The sequence below is a fragment of the Aspergillus undulatus genome (assembly GCF_047715775.1).
Source record: "Aspergillus undulatus strain CBS 261.88 unplaced genomic scaffold BDV17scaffold_47, whole genome shotgun sequence".
In the NCBI taxonomy this organism is placed as follows: Eukaryota; Fungi; Ascomycota; class Eurotiomycetes; order Eurotiales; family Aspergillaceae; genus Aspergillus; species Aspergillus undulatus.
The window spans coordinates 225,009-243,408 of record NW_027396651.1 but is presented as its reverse complement, the minus strand read 5'-3'; the positions used below and the strand labels follow the sequence as shown (position 1 = coordinate 243,408).

Here is an 18,400-nt window from a genome sequence, read left to right as displayed (position 1 = left end):
TGAGATGCCAGATCTGCTGGGCAGCTGGCTCTCATAGATGTCTTTAGAGGTTGGTCCTAACTTCGCAATAGACAAGAAGCGATTACCTTAGAACTCACTCCTGGTAAAAGGTCCTTTATTGTATAAGGTGGCTATGCTACGTCGGAAGATGCTGGCGACTAGCAAGGCTCAATATGATCCAAAAGGTACATGAAAAATCATCTCGAATCTGAGAATCAATGGGCTAGGCGTCGGTGCTCCAATATCTGACTATGGCTTGGAGTAAACGAGAGAATCAGGCGCATCAGCCCATCGATTGAAGTCAACGAAATCAGGGCTTGGAGGAATCACATGCTGCGGATCAGCACGGACCAAATGACGTTACCTTCGACCGTCGACCCCGACTCCGGATTCAAAAGGACCTCGGTCGACAGCTCGATTCTTTCCTCAAGGAGCTTCTTCGCTTTTTTCGTCTAGCAAGGATTTTTTGTAAACCAATCACCACTTCGTTGTGAAGCAGAATGTCCGACAAATCCGACTACGAGCTGGTATGACTAAGGACTCTATTCTACTCCGCAATTGCCTCAGGCCCACCCGTCAGCCCAAAGCTTATGTATCTGACTAACACCTTCTGCGACTTTACTTACAGGACTCCTACCAGCTATACCTTCGCTACGAAGAGACACCACCGAAAGGGGACTGGAAGAAGGCCGCGCTCCAGGGCCCAGCCCTGCCGACTCTAGGAAATGCCGTCGCTGGTGCAGTCGGGGCCGCGGCCTCGAATCTCGCAACATACCCGCTAAGCCTTATCATCGCACGACTGCAAACGCAGAAACAACGGAAGCGGAAATTGGCCGATGATAAGAGCGAAGAAGAGGGGGAGGGTGGGGAGGAATACACGGGAATTCTGGATGCCGCGCGCAAGATCTACGCGAAGGAGGGCATCAGTGCGCTGTATTCTGGTGTTGCGCAGGATACGGTGAAGAGCGTGCTTGATGCGTTTCTTTTCTTCCTTGCGTATGAGTTCTTCCGACAGAGGAGGATAGTGGCGAGGTATGGTGGGCGGCGAAGGGCGAAGGGAACGGTTTTGCCGGTTCTGGATGAGTTGGCGATTGGGGTGCTCGCGGGGGCATTTTCGAAGCTTTTTACGATGCCGTTGTCGAATATTGTGGCCCGGAAACAAACGTCTGGAACTTCAGCGAGTACGAGTGATATTGCAGCGAAGATTCGGAAAGAGAAAGGGCTGGGTGGGTTCTGGTCGGGATACTCGGCTTCGCTTATCCTTACGCTTAACCCGTCCATTACGTTCTTCTTCAACGAGATGCTCAAATATGCCTTACGTCGGAAACAGAGCGGGAAACGTTCTGCGTTGACGACATTCTTACTAGCTGCCATCAGCAAGTCGGCAGCATCGTCGATCACATATCCCATTTCCATGGCCAAGACCCGCTCACAAATTTCAGACGCTGGCTCGAAGGCCGAGAGCGAAAGCGCAAAGGTGAGCAATGGAAGCGAATCTGAAGAGTTGTTCCTTATGCCGTCAATTATCTCGAACGTTATCACCATTGCGCGGACCGAGGGGGTGTCTGAGCTATACGCGGGCCTCCGCGGGGAGGTGCTAAAAGGTTTCTTTTCCCACGGTTTCACTATGCTTGCGAAAGATGCGGTCTATGCTGGAATAGTACGGGCCTACTACCTCCTTCTAATCCTTACCCGACGGTATCCTAGCCCCGAGGAGCTACTTGAAAGAGCTCGGGAACGGGCTGAAGAATACGCTGAAGCTGCTCGAGAAGGCGCAAAGGGTCTCGCGGAGAAAGCGAAGACCGGCACAGACGAAGTCCTGGAAAATGCCACGGGGAGTCTAACAGTCGATACGACGTCCAAAACGACTCCGGTCGATGTAGATGCGCTAAAATCAAATGAAACAGCGGAGATGGTCGGAGACTATGTGGAGGACGAGGCGAGAGAGTGGAAGAGCTTGTACCACTGGTTCTGGGAGAAGGAGAAGCTTGAGAAATAACTGTTGACTGTAAATGATCTTTTATGTGTCTGTTGAGCGTGATCTATTAGCACTGCAATTGAATCCAACATCCCATTCTGTATAATCCAGTCGAAGATCGACGGAATCTTCATGCGGCGAGTGGACCCGATCTGGGCGATCTCGTGGGCCCAAGTTTCACCCGACCACAACCACGGTTCTCGCTTCTTCCTCTCATCTCTCCCCAATAACCTTCGCTTCCACTCTTCCTTCTGCAAGTGAGCTGCTCCCCATGGCGACCGATCCGCAGAGCGGTCCTGGTCTGGGGGACCTGGAAAAGGAACTGACTTGCTCGGTACGTGCCTTCTCTCTTTTCTTCTTCAGCCCTGCCAGACAAAACGCGGGGCGGGTTCCAGACTCGCTACGTTTCTCGCAGGTTACCGTCCCTTGCATTTCTCGAGCACCGGATGGAATTGGATATTGTTTGGTCTCGACATATACTATCACACTCAAGCACTGCGGCAAATAACGCTGGTTTATTTACTGACCTCATTACCAGATTTGTACAGACTTGCTCTTTCAGCCGCTCACCCTCCTCGACTGCCTACATACCTTCTGTGGATCCTGCCTAAAAGAATGGTTCTACACCCAAGGATCTCGTCGATCGCCCTCCTCGACACGGTACACCTGCCCTTCATGCCGTGCGAACGTCCGCGAGACCCGTCCGAATGCCACAGTGACAACGCTCTTGGATATGGTGCTGACCGCCAACCCCGAGCGTGCCAAGCCAGCCGCCGAACGAGCTGAGATTGAACAGCGATACAAGCATGGAGAGTCGGTTTTCCCGCCGCCATCGTCGCCAGATAATAGCTCAGCGGGGTCTGACGAAGAAGATCGGAGGATACTGGATGAAGTTCGCCAGTTGAGCCTTCAGAACCCACGGGTGCCACTGCCGGTTGCTCAACGATCGCGGCAGTCGTCACGGACTCGTCAGACGGACTCTGGGGATACCAGTGGAGATGGTCGCTCGCGGCGGCGGCGGGAAGAGGAACGAGCGGCGCGGCGACAACGGACAGCTCGGACGACGGCAGGAGAGTCGGGGGATGCCAGGGAGCGGTCAAGGAGAGTTGAGCACCAATCCAGTCTACGATCTTTGTTGAGCTTATCGTCGGACACTGAGACTATGGAAGAGGAGATTTTACGGCAGATCTTTGAGGAAGGCCTGTTGGATGATATCGACCTAGACAATCTGGAACCGGGCCAGGAAGAGGAGCTCAGTGAGCGAATAGCGGATGCGTATCGGCGGAGGCATAATTTGTTGCGCTCACGCTCTCAACGACTCCAGGAGAATTCAGCCCAACTACAAACTCAGAGGAGACCTCATGGCCGTTCTCAGTCTACGCAACGGCCACAAGATACTCTCAATAGCCCCTCGAATCCGAGATCGCCTCTGCTAGAACCACCTGCATCACGCCCCAGCCCATCGAGCCATCAGAGACGGCTTTCCGAGCAAGGAAGCAACCGACGTAGGAGGACGTCCCCTGTGCCTTACAACCCAGCTTCATCATCCGACGTCACGCTTGGTCCCGCTCTTCGATCGTCAAGCGATATAATACCAGATCGCCCTCGCAATTCTCACTCACGTCCTCCCCCAGCGGGCACTGTCACGACTCGATCTCGGCGTTCCAATTCTTCTGGCCAAAGCATCCCTCTTGTTTCGATTGGTGATAGGCACAGGGCATCGAGTACCTCTCGTACTACTAGGACGTCGATTGACTCGCCGAGACTCGCCTCATCAGCAGCACGAAACCCACTAGACAGCCCTAGCTTTCTACGTCCACGCAATGGTGTATCTGAGCTGTCCGTCAATAGCTCTGTTGTGGCCGAGGTCTATGGTCCTGCTAGGCATGAAGCGCGCCCTCGACCATCATCGTCTCGCTCAACAACGCAGCCTACTAGCTCACATCCCGAGCCGAGCATATCATGCGATAGCTGCGGAAAAACCAACATTCAGTACGACTTACATAAGACCTGCTCGCAATGTAAGGACGGAAACTACCATTTATGTCTTCGATGCTACCGGCAAGGACGGGGTTGTTTGGATTGGAAGGGATTCGAAACTTCGGCACAGGCCGCATTTGTAAGAAAGAGGGCGCTGGCGAGCAATTCACCTACTCAATCACCAGAGAGCCAACATACTCTGCAATCCTTCAAGTATTCCCGACCTCCTGAGACAGCCCTTCGATTCATGAGAGATGGCAAAGATATGACAAGTGATGACCCTGCTCGCAGGCTGCAGCAAGGTCTTTTCTGTGATCGCTGCCATTCTTCTGCGAACGGGTGCCTTTGGACCTGCAACCAATGCAATCAAGGCGACTGGGGCTTCTGCAACAGGTGCATCAATCAGGGAAAATGCTGCACGCATCCGCTGCTTCCAATATCCTACACCGGGCTCGGTAGCCGCGCTCTTCAGGAACAGCGTACCGGTGATAGCAGCGCAGCACCCTTCAATGTCCTAACCATTTCTACTCGGTGCGACGCTTGCAGCTGCCCCATTCCCACCTCCACCCTCCGATTCCATTGCCTCCGATGTAATGACGGCGATTACGATCTCTGCGCCAACTGCTACCTGAGATTCATCGCGATATCGAAGATTCGTAAAGAGGATGGCCTTAACGGATGGCGCCGGTGTCTCAGAGGCCATCGCATGATCGTAGTCGGCTTTGAAGATTACCCGGAAGGCCAACGGCGAGCCATCGCTCGCAACCTCGTCGGCGGCAACGCCTTGAAAGACAAACACCTCCCGCCAACATCGTCGCCCGTCGCCGTCTCCAGCCCAGCCGGAACACCCACGTCAGGAACCCCATCGACGGTAGGGGACTGGAGTTGGAAAGAGGGTTCCGAGCGTCGAAAGAAAGCGTCTCGCATTCGATCCGCCTGGAATAACGATCGTGACCGGGATCGTACACCTGGCTCCGAGCCAGGGACTCCCTCCTCTCTGAATCCGGGCTCACCACAGAGCCCCGCTACCGCCCCTTCCGTGTCTCGTCGATTCCCGCCTGACGGCGGTGTCGGTCTCATCGTTCATGCACTGTGGTCCTGGTACCCAGAGGAAGGCGTCCACGACGAACTCCTGTTCCCGCGAGGCGCAGAGATCACCGAGGCCGAAAACATCAACGACGATTGGTACTGGGGGTGTTATGCGGGGATGACGGGTCTGTTCCCGGGCTCGCATGTTTCTGTAGTCGGAGAGATCGTGTGATATATGTCTCCCCTCACTCTTCCAGCTCTAGTAAGAGTACAAAACCTTGATGATCCACGAGCCCTGCATGATATGCACGCTTACAATCTACGACCCACTTGCATACCCTGCATATGATATGATATGATATGATCAAATGTGACCTGATATGATCTGACATGACATGACATGACATCGCATTTTGCCGTTCCGTATCTTTGCATGATTGACCCATCGCCTGTATATGCCATTTCCCCGATCCCCCTGTATTTCCGTCGCACTGCTGTACATAACACATAACGCCACTTAACTTGCCTCGTATACAGAGAAAGCCCCGCCTTACTGGGTCCTAGTTAGCAATATTGAACTACCTAACAAGTATCATACCACCTCGATCAGCTGACGCTGTCTATTCTGCAAAACCTGCTGCCTAACAGTACTTCCCATACCCAAGAAGACATGACGTCACTGAAAGCTGGGCCTCAAGCATGCGCAGCGAGTTAGAATGGAAGGAGCGATTGGCTTATCAATATACCCTCAAGGGGAAGGTGCGATGCGGATCATATTGTTCCGGAGGGAGGAGGGATGGGTAGGTGCATATATATTGGGCAAGGGGCCCATGGTGGTAAGGAAGGTAAGTTGCTAGGTGCCAATATATATAAATAGAACGGAGAGTTAAACCGAATTTGCAGATTTGATACCAATGTCATAATCATGGTCATGAGTTCGAAGAGACGACTAACTAACTAGCTAATTGATTAACTAAACCAATATCCCAGGTATCCCAAGCAATCCAAGCCAACCTTAAGCAACCCAGGTATCCGTTTTCACGAGCCTCCAAGCCATCCCAATCCCAGTCCCATTCGTAGCAATAAAGATCAAGTAACACAAGCAAGTGAGAAGAGAAGAAAGGCATAAATCATAATCGCGTCAGATAGCAATAGTAAAGGGGTCGAGGAGACGACCAAGAGGATCTATCAGGATGGACGCGATCACTCCAACATAGCAACCAGCAGCCGCTGGTAGTCGCCGCTCGTCTCACCCTTGACTCTCTTAACCAGGTCCGTCTTGTACTTGGTCTGATAGACACGCTTGATTTTATCCAAGTGCTGTCTGTTCCAGTGGGCGCGCACGACACGGATAACAAGCTTCTCGTCTTTTGTGCCCATGCCCTTCATGCACTCCTCTAATGCAACGGCATCGCGGCTCGCGGGGTCGATTGCGCCACGGATCATGTGTAGGAGCGCATCTTTCATGTGTCCAGAGAACTCCTTTTCAATGTGCGACTCCAAACTGGTGCGGTATCGTGCTTGGAATTTGTGGCTGAGGACCCTGATTTCGTTATTTGAGAGGCGGGGGAGAATCGACGAGATTTCATCTGCGTTGTTCATCACGCGTGCGGCTGTTGCATTGTGGATGCTCGTCGCGTAAGTTTCCATGCGGTTTTCGTCGACGTAAGCATTCTCTTCGTTGCGCTGGGCACTAAGGACATGCGAGTAGAGAGTCTTGGTTTTGAAGGAGAGGTCGCCTTCAACGTCGCGCTCTAAGGAGCGGCGGTATGTGCGGTCGTAAGAAGCCTTGATGGCGTTGAGATCGGCGTTCGAGCGACCGACGAGGACATCGTCGAGGAGCCATTCTTTGGTGCCGATTCCCTGGACTGCCTCGCGGGCGAGCGCGGTATCGTGAAGAAGCGGACCATCAATGATAGCGAGAAGACCTTGCTTGAAGTAGCCACTTGTTTCCGACTTCACATCGCTGTAGAGGTCACGTTTGATGTGAGATGAATAGGTTGCGCGGACGGCAGCGATCTGGTCCGGAGCAAGTTTGGCGAGAATTTGGATGAGTGCCTTTTCGTCTGTTCCAAAGCCTTTCATGGCTTTGCGGAGAGCATCAGCCTCACGGCGGGAATCTGCGTTGGCGACATGATTGACGCCGTAGCCTAGTGATGGCTGAGGTGGCTGGTATGGACCACCGTGTTGTTGCTGATATCCCTGGCCAGGCTGAGGTCCATATCCTGGCTGATGCGGAGGGAATGACTGAGGATGTTGTGGAGGTTGAGGCGAGTGTGGTGGTGGATAAGGGCCAGCATGTCCGTATTGCTGCGGAGTGCCATGTTGAGGGTAGCCTCCAGGCGGGGGACCATGACCACCAGGAGGGTATCCAGGGCCCGGAGGCGGATATTGAACTTGTGCATTCTGTTGAAAAGCGTGCGCATTGTACTGTTGAGGTCCAGGGAAATTCGGCAAAGGTTGCTGATACGGGCCCTGAGGTCCCCAGCTCTGATGATGTTGATTCGGTGGAGGCGCTTGAGGAGGGGCTCCGCTGTAGTGAGATCCGGGCGGATAACCACCTTGAGGAGGGGGGTAGTATTGCGCTAGAAAGATGAGATTATTAGTTAGAATCAGCACCCGATTGAAAGCGAAGAGAACTCACGGTTTGGTGGTGGATAAGACATATTTGGGGTAGAAAAGAAGATGAACAGGGAGCAGAAGGGTTGAAAGAAGGAAGTAAGGAAAGGCGGAAGGATATTTCAGGCGATTGATGGTTCGCGAACCTGATGACATCGCCCCAACTATGACGAGGGCAACACCATATCGGGTCTAGCGTTGATCCCAGTGGGCTGGTCTGCGGACGCTCCGTCCAATGGGCGTGGCTGAAGCCGGAGTCACTGTGGCGTAGATTAAGGCTGACTGGCTCAGCAAACAGGTCTCCTCTCTCGGCAGTTCTAGGCTCCCTGCTCAATTTGATCCTGCTCGCAGTCTTCTACTACGTGGAAGCAACGATGGTTCCGTTCATCTCGAAAGGGCGTGAGCGATTTGTGTACTTTATCTTTCTGGCATGATTGACCAAGCGCAACCTTTTTGGTCCATGAATGCGTTTGCGTCTGCCTGTTCTTCGCTGACCATTTACTGCAGACTCTGCACAGGGTCCGGAATGTGGCTATGCACTTGTCATAGCAAACACACGCAATACTGGATGCTTCAGTAGGCCCCGTGTATTGTATTTCTCAAGAACTGTTCCAAGATTATGTCCAGAGCATAAGAAACTTTAGAACGGCCACCTGCAGCGGAAAAACTGACGAAGTATCCAACTTTTGCGATGCGTCCGGGGCATGTCCGGGCTCGGAGGGCACTCAGGGCACTCAGGGTAACGAGGCTTCTGAGGATAGCGACGCTCTGCTTGCGCACTTAGTTCTTGCACAAATGTCTGCATATTCTCCATGCTTCGAGTTCTCTGAAATACTCGGAGCTCTTCATGATCTCGGACCTCAGTTGGCGCATTCGGACCCAGCACAACACCCTGCGGCCTCACGAAGTAGAGAGATTTTCCATCCTTTGGAGCGTCTTGAAGCTGCGTCAATAGATTCAGGTTCTCCACGATTTTCTTCGTCAGCGGGTGGTGTGGGCCTAGAATTCGCTCGTAACCCGATCGAACACGCCAGTAAAGATCCTCGGCCTCTGCTAGCCTGTTCTGGCCCCAGTATACGCTCCCCAAAGTGAACAATGAGTTGAGTGTAAGTATGTGCCCTGGGCCGAACATGCTTGTGTATTTGGATACCGCATGCGCAAACAATCTTTCCGCGGCATCATATTTGCCTTGTCTCTCGTATAGGACTGCCATGTCCAGCAGTTTGCCTGTGGTGTCGAGGTGGTCTGATTCCAGTATCTTGGCTGGGACCTGTGATCGCCGGTACATCTCTTCCGCTTCCTCTGTTCTCCCTTGACATTGGTATATGAAAGCTAGTCTCGCCCTCAACTGAAAGATCGCGGGAGTTTCGGGGCCGAGATTCCTTATTTTACCTTCGAGTGCTGCTTGGCACAAAGGCTCCGCCATCGACACCTGACCAAGATCTAAATAGACCCGTCCGAGACTTTCGATGCTATCCAGGGTCAGGGTGTGGTCAGGCCCTAGAGCCTTATAGCAGCTTGATCGCGCTCTCTGATACACTTTCTCTGCTTTATCGAAAAAGTTGTATCGACTGTAAAAGTTTCCGAGATTCATCATGGCACACAGGGTCACAATGTAATATGGAGCGCGAAGCATATACGCAGCCAGTATGTCTTCGTATATCTTCTCTGCAGCCTCTATTCTTGCCATAGTGTCGTAAAGTTGCGCAAGGCTATGGTATAAATGGAGAGTAAAGTCATCAAAGCTGTACGGGGATACTGGCGCCAGCTGTAGCTGGCAGGCTGCTAGTGCCCGGTGGTAAGGCTCCTCCGCTTCTTCCAATCTGCACTGAGTAGTATATAGTTTGCCAATGCCAAAAAGCGCGTTCCGGAACTCAATGCTAGAGGTTGTTCTGGGAAGAGAACGTATACTGCCAAGCACATAGCTGGCATGCGGAAGCAGTCTTTGCTGAAGCGTCCAGCAAGCCGAACCCCCGTTGCAAGGTGGACCTCCACAGCAAGTTGAATTCCCATAGCAAGGCGAAGGCCCGCTATCAAAAGCCATGGTACCCACTGCTATCAAAGCAGTTTCTTTGAAAAAGTCTGGGTCCTGATTGTTTCGACTCTCCGCGATATAGAGACACCAGTCTCGTACAACAGGGTGCATGCTGTAACTGTCCGATTGCGACTGAGCAATCACAAAAGAAAAGCCAATGAGGGTACTCATTCTCTCTCTGAAGGCGATTTCGTCGGACATGGTAAAAACAAGCCACCTTGAATAGTCCACGGCACCGACCGATATCAACAGTTCACGCCAGATGTCCTGGTTGTCAAAGTGCGCAATGATCAGCATGAGTTGCGCTGCTTCTGGATCGCGTTTCTCAATTTCATGATACGATACGAGCCATGTCTGAAGTATATTGTCATGCTCGTAGTGACGGTTGGAACTGGGCCGTGACTGCAAAGAATGCCACGATTCTCGGTAATATTGTAGGTATTTGCTGATACTGGTTCCTGTCTCACGCATAAAAGCACCTGCAAGACTAATTGCCAGTGGTAGGCCGTCCAAATGCCTGACAATCTCGATGATATCTACCCTGGTTAGCAAGCTAGCCGGAGTTGTATTTCTTGTACGGGCAGACCTTGGTTGCTTTCTTCCACGTCTTGGCAAGACAAACCAGTGCTCTGTAGAAGAAGCTGAGTTGCATGTGTTGGATCAAGCTTTTGAAGTGGCAAAGACATCCCCAGCTCCGTCAAGCTTAGAAGTCGAGAAGTGATTAGGATGGAGCCATGATCAGCTGTGGGGAAGAACTTCCCAACATCGTATCCATCGCTTGTCCCAGGCGAGTACTGATCGATATTGTCGAATATAAGCAGCCAGTTATTGTTCTCTGGTAACACGAGCCACTGCAAAACCTGCGTGGCATTCTGTTTGACTTCCTCCTCGGTCCGGGCCGTGACGGGCTGATCTTGATTCGGTAACCTGGATAGAACGGAACTCAGGGATTGAAGTAAGGTCTCGCGAGTTTTGCCATTCAGCCACAAGATAGCTGTAAAGTCTTTTTTATGAGTTCGTGCGAAACAAGCAGCCAGTTGTGTTTTGCCCATGCCACCAAGAGCATGGAGCACTGCCACCTTTTGTGAGTTCTGACCTGATGGCCGCAGATGATCCCATAGCTTCTCGAGCTCTTCCTTGCGGCCAATGAAGTTTTTGACAGTTGAAGCGTTTGTGAGGTCGAACGGTACGTGGAATTCCTCTGCCGTGATGTCAATCAGAAACGCACGCCTATACAAAGGGGACACTAAATGTACCTTTAGTGTGCTGGACAATCGCGGTGAAAAGCAATAGCTCCTTCGCATACGCCGCTGCCATTCCAGCTGCGTATCCTTGCCACGCATCATTCTTGTGAGAATCTGCATAGTCACAGATCCCACGAATGACCATGCAAGGGAGATTATCCATCACCCCGGCCGCTTCCATTTCCACGCAATATGCACCCAATCCTCGGCCCAATTTATCTCGTAAGTTGCTATTTTTCACCACCTGATTGGCGGATGCAATGAGGCCATAGTGCACAACAGGTTTAGTGTGTGCCCTTGAAGGTCGAACGACGGTCTTTGACGGGTCGCAGCCGATGCAGTCCGTGGAGTGGACGTCGATGTGAGTATATTCAGAAAGATACAGAAGGTCTTCCTGTAATGGGCGGGTGAAATTGGAGACTTCATTAGTTGTCTTGTTCTCGAGCTCTGCCTGGAATTCCAGGAACCGACAACCGTGATTGATATGATGTGCTTCCAGCCTCGATAGTGCAGTCAAGAGTGGTTTGGGCGGGCGACTGAGCATTCCGGTTCGCTCGAGGTTTCCATCACTGAGGACTTTTCCGTAGTCATACTCCACCACTCCCCCGTGTATGCCCGTCGGTTTGCTGACCACAATGTCACCAAGGCGGATATCAGCACGGCTACTTGGCACTCCACCTCCAATGCCAACCATAAGGCCAAAGCGAATCGAGCGGAAGCTGGATATCAGCTGAACAACTACCGAGCTTGCAGAAACAGTGCCGTACTTGCCGTTGGGTAGACAAGCAACCACCACATTATGCCCCCAGATCCTCCCAAGGGAGTAGGAATTGTGGTCGTTCGACTGTACAGGCAGGTCTTGATGTATTTCGTCCAGCATAGCTGTCGCTGCTGCCATCTCCAGCGGTATCGCGCAGATCCAAGCCACCGTATAGTCATCGTGAGAGCGGCGAATCTGACACGGCATTGTCAAAAGTCGAGCGCGAGCTCCGCAGAAGAGGGGGCCGTAGAGAAGACGTGAGGTAGCAGGGAGACGATGGCACCAAAAGCGCGATCCAACATGTCATTCAGACGGAAGGAAGCTAAGGCTGCTTTAACGATGTTTATTGTGGCATAAGCCCAGACCGACACAGTATTTGAGGCTATGCGCCGCGAGGTTGAATCTGGCATAAGCCCGGCGGCTAAAACTCGCACTCCTATAGGGCCAACGCATCAACTAGGAGCGATCCCTGCGACAGGGGTTCGGGACAGTCGAGTAAGTCGCTCCTCTATAGCTTGGTCTATCGCACCATGACGCGGAAAAGGCGAGCATTCCGCGCCAACAGAGTTCGTCCATCGAACCTCCGTTCAAAACACCAGCTCATGGTGGCTATCTTGCACTCTGCAACTATCTCAGCATAGTCGAGCTGCGAGGTGTCCAACTGTGACATTCACTATCAGCAGTTAAAGACACATCTTCAGTCGCATGAGTGCTGGCGGCCGAACGTGTGTCGCAAGAGACGATGGGAGGAGGTATCAAATTGGTCCCCTTGCAAGAGATGACTGATTAGCATTGAGCAACCGATGTTACTGGCATCACTTACGCATTTTTCAGCTTCTGTCAGCTTCTGGAATTGCATGGCTTCGCCATTGATGCGGGAGAAGAGCAGGTTTAGTGACTGCTACATTGTTGGTGTTTCGGGCCGAGGTCGCTCCTTCCTGGTTGAGGCGGATGTCCTATTGCGGCCTCAAGTGTTCCAACGTAAAAATCACGTCGACGAGAGTGTCTGCTAGTTTGCTACGAAGTTTTGCTGTAACGTTAAAGGAGCAGTATCTGCGGAGGGAGATATCAATTGCCAGTCATTAACCTAATCTAAATACCCCATCCAAAGGGTCTCTGGATAAAATAGAGATAGAATCAAAGCCGCAACCCTTCCTCCAAACAAACACGAAAGAGCATCAGTTACCGTCCCGAATCAATTCAATCCCGACCGACCGAAGTATAACACCCATCAAAACCCATATTCATATTCATATTCCCATTGCCGTTGATAACAAAAACAAGACGCGCGAGATGGAGCACAAAGTGTAGAGACGAGTTCCGAAAGTCGCGATAACCTAGCCACCGAAACCGTAGAGGGTACGGCCCTGGCGCTTGAGGGCGTAGACGACGTCGAGCGAGGTGACAGTTTTGCGCTTGGCGTGCTCAGTGTAGGTGACAGCGTCCCGGATAACGGACTCGAGGAAGGTCTTGAGGACACCACGCGTCTCCTCGTAGATCATGGCGGAGATACGCTTGACACCACCACGGCGCGCGAGACGGCGGATAGCGGGCTTGGTGATACCCTGGATGTTGTCACGTAAGATCTTACGGTGACGCTTGGCGCCACCCTTGCCGAGACCCTTGCCACCTTTGCCACCTGGAGGACATTAGTTAGAAAACGTTCACAAGGGAAAGAACTTATGATAATGCAGCGAGAGGGGAGGTAGATTGTTGATGGCGGAGGCAGGCCAGGCATGGTTGACGTCACGTGTCTGGGACGCATCACGAATCGCGCTCGCGATCCAGCAACGCCGACGACGAAAAGGGGACAAAGTCAACAAATTCGCAAAATACTTACGTCCAGACATATTTAAGGAGTATCAAAGAGATGGATAGACTTGATAGGTTGATGGAAATTGATGGATAATGGATGGTAGTCGAGGAAGTGGTGGCGGAAAATAGGTCGAGGAGAGTATCACGGAAGAGAGGGGAAAAGAAAAAGAATCGAATGGGAGAACGGGAGCAAAGGGGTTTAAATAAGTGGGCGGTAGGCGAAGAGTGATTTGGAGCGCGTTTTCGGGATCAGAGAATGACTAATGGGCGAGGGTCAGTCGCAAGGAGTCAAAAAGCAATGTCAAGCGGTGATTGGCGGTAGGGGCCAGAGAAAAAGCGCGTTATGAACGACAGCTTTTGTGGCCGTCTTTTGGGCGGATTTTCGATGGGCGGCGGCAGTTGGGGGAGCATGCGGGCGGGCGGAGAGCGGGTAGTCACGTGATGATGGAACATCAAATTGTCAACACCACAGAACTACATACACCATGTTCTCTACAGACTTCGCACCAAAAAAAATAATAATAATAATAAAAATGATAATCAATCAGGAATTGGATCAGGCCTGCTCATTCCTATTTGCTTCTGTCGCTATTTGCGCTGCTACCATCGACGCGTCTGATATGATCCCAAAACTCCGCGAAATGAACCGTAAATACAGCCAGTCGACTGCGTGCTCGCAGAAAGTGAAAGAAAGACTAAACCTCCCGACGCCATGCATGGAAACCAAATCAAAAGACTACATAAACTAACACAATTAAGGCTTTTCGAACTTATAGCGAGCCTCCTCAGACAATGCGCGCCATTGTGATACCTGGCTGGCCAAATCATCCACAGAGGAAATGAAGTGAGGTGAGTAGAATGCTAGAAGAATAACCTGAATGAAGAAAGACAAATAGAAAACATAACATCATGACCGTGGTTGTGCCGTTCGGTTGGTGCAAATGCGTTGGCTGCAATTTGACGCGATTTGACGTCTGGTGCTGCTGGCCATCTCGTAAATCATGGAATTGAATAGACAATACAGCATGCAAAAAACTCATATCCTCGCGGTTTATGGTACATCGCTGAGGTCAAAGCCAATTGCTGAACAGAAAGGAGCACACTCTGGGGCAAATATAACAAGGAACAGATCATGGAGGATCGTCACCGATGTTGCAGCGTCAAAGATGAGCCTCCCAGAATAAGCGATAATATGAATGCAGTTGCCTAGCAAGATGCTTGGCAGTCTCAATCCTCTTGAGAGCGAGAATGAGCAGAATGCGAGTATAGAATGCAAGGGCGATAAACGAGCCGTATATGGTGACTGGTGAACAGTGATTAGGTATGCAATAGCAATGAGCAAGAATAAATCATCCGCTTATCAAAGCAGGTGTTTGCGTTTCTTTAAAGAGTCTGTCCTGCATCGGCTCAAAGTACTTGTACGAGTAGCTTGGTGGAGAGGCTGGTAAGCTGCGCGATGTGTCGGCAGTGCTTTCTTTTTGCTTGTAGGTGCCTGAAGGGGATGGTGGCGAAGAAAAGCCGTTTGTATGGCTAAGCCCAGGGTCATTCACTTTGAGCGGATGATTAAGAGTTGGCGAGGAAGCCGGTGAGCCGAAGAAACAGTATCGATCCACGAGCTCTTTATATACAGAGGATTCGTGGTGCGGCTTGTCTGATAGCATCGAGGAGGGCTTTCCGGTGTTTGATTGAGCGGTTTGGGGAGCAGGACCTGATGCATTCCGTGTATCAGGTCGCGGCTCAGGGGCTTCTGATTTGGCCCGGGCACTCAACATAGTCCGGTCATGTTCCGGTTTTGTACGCATGGCAGCCGACAGGGACGACTCGAAATCATAGCGATTACCGAAAACCTGATGGTTCTGTTTATCCCGACGAATAGGGACTGGTGCCTCGGAATCGTGATGCATGTCATCGTCGTCTTCAGGCTTGCCCTTTCGGTTGCTGAGTGGAGGTCCAAAAGATATATAACGGTGCATGTCAGAAAAGTCCTTTAGAGACGAAGGCATCGAATGTGGACGACTGCCGGTACCGGTAAAGCTCCTGCTCCGAGGTAGGTTGATCCGAGGGCGCGGACGAGGCGTTTCTCGAGATTTAGACTTGGGCTTCGGTATCTTGGTGAAGCTGACTTGGTAGTCTCGCGTCTCGTTGTTGTCCCAGTACTCTTGCCCGTTCACATTATAACGGATGCAGACAAACATGGTCTTCTTGTCCAAATTTGCTTGCTCATCTAGCCTGATGTTGAACATGAACCGGTCGTAGCCGTCGTGCAACTGCTTCCGTCGAGCACCGTGGCTGTACTCGGCGGTCACCTCAGATGTGGTTCTCCAGTCATCAAACGTGAAGCGCGCTGCAACATGCTTTTGGAAGGCGAGGTTAGCGACCACCACCTGGCCAACCAAAGAGTGCTTGTCGGTCGAGAGGAACAAGCGTTCAAGCCGAACACGTGAATGAGGCTGAGCAGGCTGTTTGTGAGGGAAGTTGGAAAGCCGAAGGCCCCATTCGAACAACGGAAGCTCCGACTCATGGTGGAAGGGATATTCTCCATCAGCATCAAGGTCTTCTACAGGTGATGAGCCAGCGCTAACGGCCTGAGGCTTGTCAAGCTGCATGAAATGGCGGATATGTTCCAACTGAGCGTCGAAGTGAACTGCCTTCGAGTAAGTGGGAGTCCCTGGCATGCTTGACGGCCTTCGACGTGCCGAAGGAGGACGTAATGCTGGCCGTACAAGCTCCCCAGATTTTTTGCGCACCATTGGGGGCTTGGGTTCAGGCTCATCGTCGCGGTCACTGTCCTCTGCAGAACTAATCAAAGCTTCCTCCTGCTTCCGAGACACCGAGTTTTCAAGGAAGGACCGAGAGTGGGAGACCAAGCGGTTATCCTTGGTCAAAGACGGGCGAGTAGGCTTCCCCCCGCTATTTCCCGCGCTTCCACCACCTGTTGATGAGGGCATATTCGGTTGCCTGTCCGGAGATGACGCACGCCTCTGTTCGATTGACCTGACAGCAGCCTCCAATTCCTCCAATTGAGGTACATCTCTTGGCCCGCTGCTAGACTCTTCATCGCTGGAGTTTTGTGCTGACTCCGGAGGGGAGAGGATGGCTCCCGGGGGGATCGCGCCCTCACTCACAGGCGGAGGCGATTGTCTAACACTAGCATACGTGTCGGTGTTTCCATTGACCGGTGCGAGGAATACAAACGACTTGCTGTTGGATGGAGATCGTCGGTGCCGACGAACATAAGAGGCTGATGAGTATGATGGGGGAAGGTTTATATTCCCCGCATGAGAATCGGCCACGGTGGGCGAGCTAGGAGAGGGGGGCGTGCCAGGAGCGGAGTGTTCAATGTGCTGCGTAGTAGGCGTCGTCTTCAACGGCGCAGTGTATGGCATCCGGCCGGTCTCACCCAGAGAAACACAAGATGCGGACGAGGACAGAGCAACTTCGAGATAACGGGAGACGGGCGCTTTTGTGAGCAATGTGCGAATTGGTTAAGAGATCAAGGGCGAGGAGGCAAAGTATCTGTAAATAAACCCTTATCCTTGAGTTAGCTGATGATCAAGCAAGGAATAGGTAGCACGGAGAGACGGACGTTGGCGGCAGACTGGAAGGCTCACAGATGTACATGCAGTGATCAGACAAAGGAAGTGCAGCAGCATAGTATGATGAACCTTGAAGCTCCAGGCGACCTGCCGGCTCAATGGAGCAGTGAGATCCGATAGCCAGAAATGAAACAGGAAGGTGCGATGGGGTGGACCGCTGGGAGCTCACGAGAGGCAGGCACGTAGCTGGGTAGGCCCCGGGGTACCACGGCTGTCCCACCGTGCAAAGCAGGGAACGATCAAAAAGTGAAGCTCAACGAGGGTGGAAAGTAACCGGTGCGACAGGTCTAGCGGCAGAGCACAGGTGACCGCGCAGGAATCAGATGGACCATACCTGGAATATACGACGACATCAAAGCCCAGGATTATAGGATAGGTGCTCAAGGGGCGACAGGGAGCAGCGGCAGAAGAAACAAAGAACGAAGAAAGGAAGGCGAGGAAAGGCGAATATTAAGGTAAGATGGAGGCGATGACGGGAGAGATAAGAGTAAGGATGAAGCAGGGAACAAGAGGAATCCAGATCATGGAGGGGTGGGGAAGGCGTTTCGCAGTATATAGTTCGTGGAGGGAGGGGATGGCGTTAATGCACAGAATTAATACAATTATTTTAATAGATTAATCTACAGGTAGGATTCTAATCATGTAATAGTCGTCATTTTATCAACTACAGTAGCAGTCGCACTAAATACTATAGGGACCCGCCCGGCTTGAGCTGCATGCACGCACTGATGATAAGGCGGATCCGGAGAGGATCTGACCGGAGGCAAGGAATGAGCGTTGGAGGGTTGAGGAAAAAATTTCACTTTCGAGCTCGTGAGGGGCAAATCTCCAGACTAGTACCAAAATTGACTATCTATCTCCCTCTGGGTTCTTCCAAGGTTCCAAGGGACCCGGGAAAAGAGTGAGATAAAGAAAGTCTGTGGTAGCGTTCCAAGATTGTCACCACCTTGCCGCCGTATCCGGACACAGCGATTGCGAGAGATTGCGAGATTGTGCTCCTGATTACTACGATGGCGGAGGCTTCGGTATTCACAGCGGCTGGACTGCTGCTAGCCAACTCAAATTAGGCGATCGAACGGTCTGGGACGGTGGGACGATCCCCATGAGGCCATTGAATTCATGAATCAAAGCGCCCCAACGCCTCTAGCCTGGGTATGACTGTACCACCGTTGCTATCTTTTCGCCTCCCGATCGCACGATTCTACTGCACGTTGCGCTGAGCGAAAACTTTGATATACTTCCCTCGCTTTGACTTTTTTTTTTTCGCTTCCCTTGCAAACCTCGGAGCTTTCGCCATTCGCTGATCAACAGCTCCCGCCCAGTCATGGCCATCCTTGGATCTGC

General features: G+C 51.9%; 5 protein-coding genes across 5 annotated transcripts; 1 reads left to right on the top strand and 4 right to left on the bottom strand.

Annotated features, from left to right (window-relative positions):
* Window positions 1-133: 133 nt before the first annotated feature.
* On the top strand, window positions 134-5,219 carry BDV17DRAFT_283619 (SH3 domain protein; the record flags this gene model as incomplete). The annotated part of the gene is made up of 4 exons (XM_073760391.1): window positions 134-154; window positions 629-1,947; window positions 2,237-2,312; window positions 2,517-5,219. 4 exons carry the CDS (start codon window positions 134-136, stop codon window positions 5,217-5,219), a joined length of 4,119 nt encoding a protein of 1,372 aa, XP_073612856.1.
* A 647-nt stretch (window positions 5,220-5,866) lies between these two features.
* Window positions 5,867-7,949, bottom strand: BDV17DRAFT_164617 (annexin). The gene is made up of 2 exons (XM_073754717.1): window positions 7,632-7,949; window positions 5,867-7,572 (listed from the first exon to the last, which is right to left on the bottom strand). The coding sequence occupies exons 1-2, from the start codon at window positions 7,651-7,653 to the stop codon at window positions 6,191-6,193; spliced, it is 1,404 nt and encodes a 467-aa protein (XP_073612855.1). The 5' UTR covers window positions 7,654-7,949; the 3' UTR covers window positions 5,867-6,190.
* Window positions 7,660-12,084, bottom strand: BDV17DRAFT_164638 (uncharacterized protein). The gene is made up of 4 exons (XM_073754718.1): window positions 10,898-12,084; window positions 10,228-10,842; window positions 8,999-10,177; window positions 7,660-8,938 (listed from the first exon to the last, which is right to left on the bottom strand). The coding sequence occupies exons 1-4, from the start codon at window positions 11,850-11,852 to the stop codon at window positions 8,247-8,249; spliced, it is 3,441 nt and encodes a 1,146-aa protein (XP_073612854.1). The 5' UTR covers window positions 11,853-12,084; the 3' UTR covers window positions 7,660-8,246.
* An 898-nt stretch (window positions 12,085-12,982) lies between these two features.
* Window positions 12,983-13,383, bottom strand: BDV17DRAFT_270718 (histone H4; the record flags this gene model as incomplete). Its single annotated transcript, XM_073758708.1, has 2 exons — window positions 12,983-13,284; window positions 13,326-13,383. The coding sequence occupies 2 exons, from the start codon at window positions 13,381-13,383 to the stop codon at window positions 12,983-12,985; spliced, it is 360 nt and encodes a 119-aa protein (XP_073612853.1).
* Window positions 13,384-14,361: 978 nt separating this feature from the next.
* Window positions 14,362-17,087, bottom strand: BDV17DRAFT_164804 (protein phosphatase regulator GAC1). The gene is made up of 2 exons (XM_073754719.1): window positions 17,060-17,087; window positions 14,362-16,989 (listed from the first exon to the last, which is right to left on the bottom strand). Exon 2 carries the CDS (start codon window positions 16,844-16,846, stop codon window positions 14,810-14,812), a length of 2,037 nt encoding a protein of 678 aa, XP_073612852.1. The 5' UTR covers window positions 16,847-16,989; window positions 17,060-17,087; the 3' UTR covers window positions 14,362-14,809.
* Window positions 17,088-18,400: the final 1,313 nt, after the last annotated feature.

Excerpts from the sequence above, each read along its gene's own strand:
- BDV17DRAFT_164617 (XM_073754717.1), bottom strand. The coding sequence starts at position 7,653 with ATGTCTTATCCACCACCAAACC. Across the intron at positions 7,573-7,631 it reads GTCTTATCCACCACCAAACC|CGCAATACTACCCCCCTCCT; the intron begins GTGAGTTCTCTT and ends TCATCTTTCTAG.
- BDV17DRAFT_164638 (XM_073754718.1), bottom strand. The coding sequence starts at position 11,852 with ATGCCGTGTCAGATTCGCCGCTCTCACGATGACTATACGGTGGCTTGG. Across the intron at positions 10,178-10,227 it reads CGTGGAAGAAAGCAACCAAG|ATATCATCGAGATTGTCAGG; the intron begins GTCTGCCCGTAC and ends TAACCAGGGTAG. Across the intron at positions 8,939-8,998 it reads GTGCCAAGCAGCACTCGAAG|CTTTCATATACCAATGTCAA; the intron begins GTAAAATAAGGA and ends GGGCGAGACTAG.
- BDV17DRAFT_164804 (XM_073754719.1), bottom strand. The coding sequence starts at position 16,846 with ATGCCATACACTGCGCCGTTGAAGACGACGCCTACTACGCAGCACATT.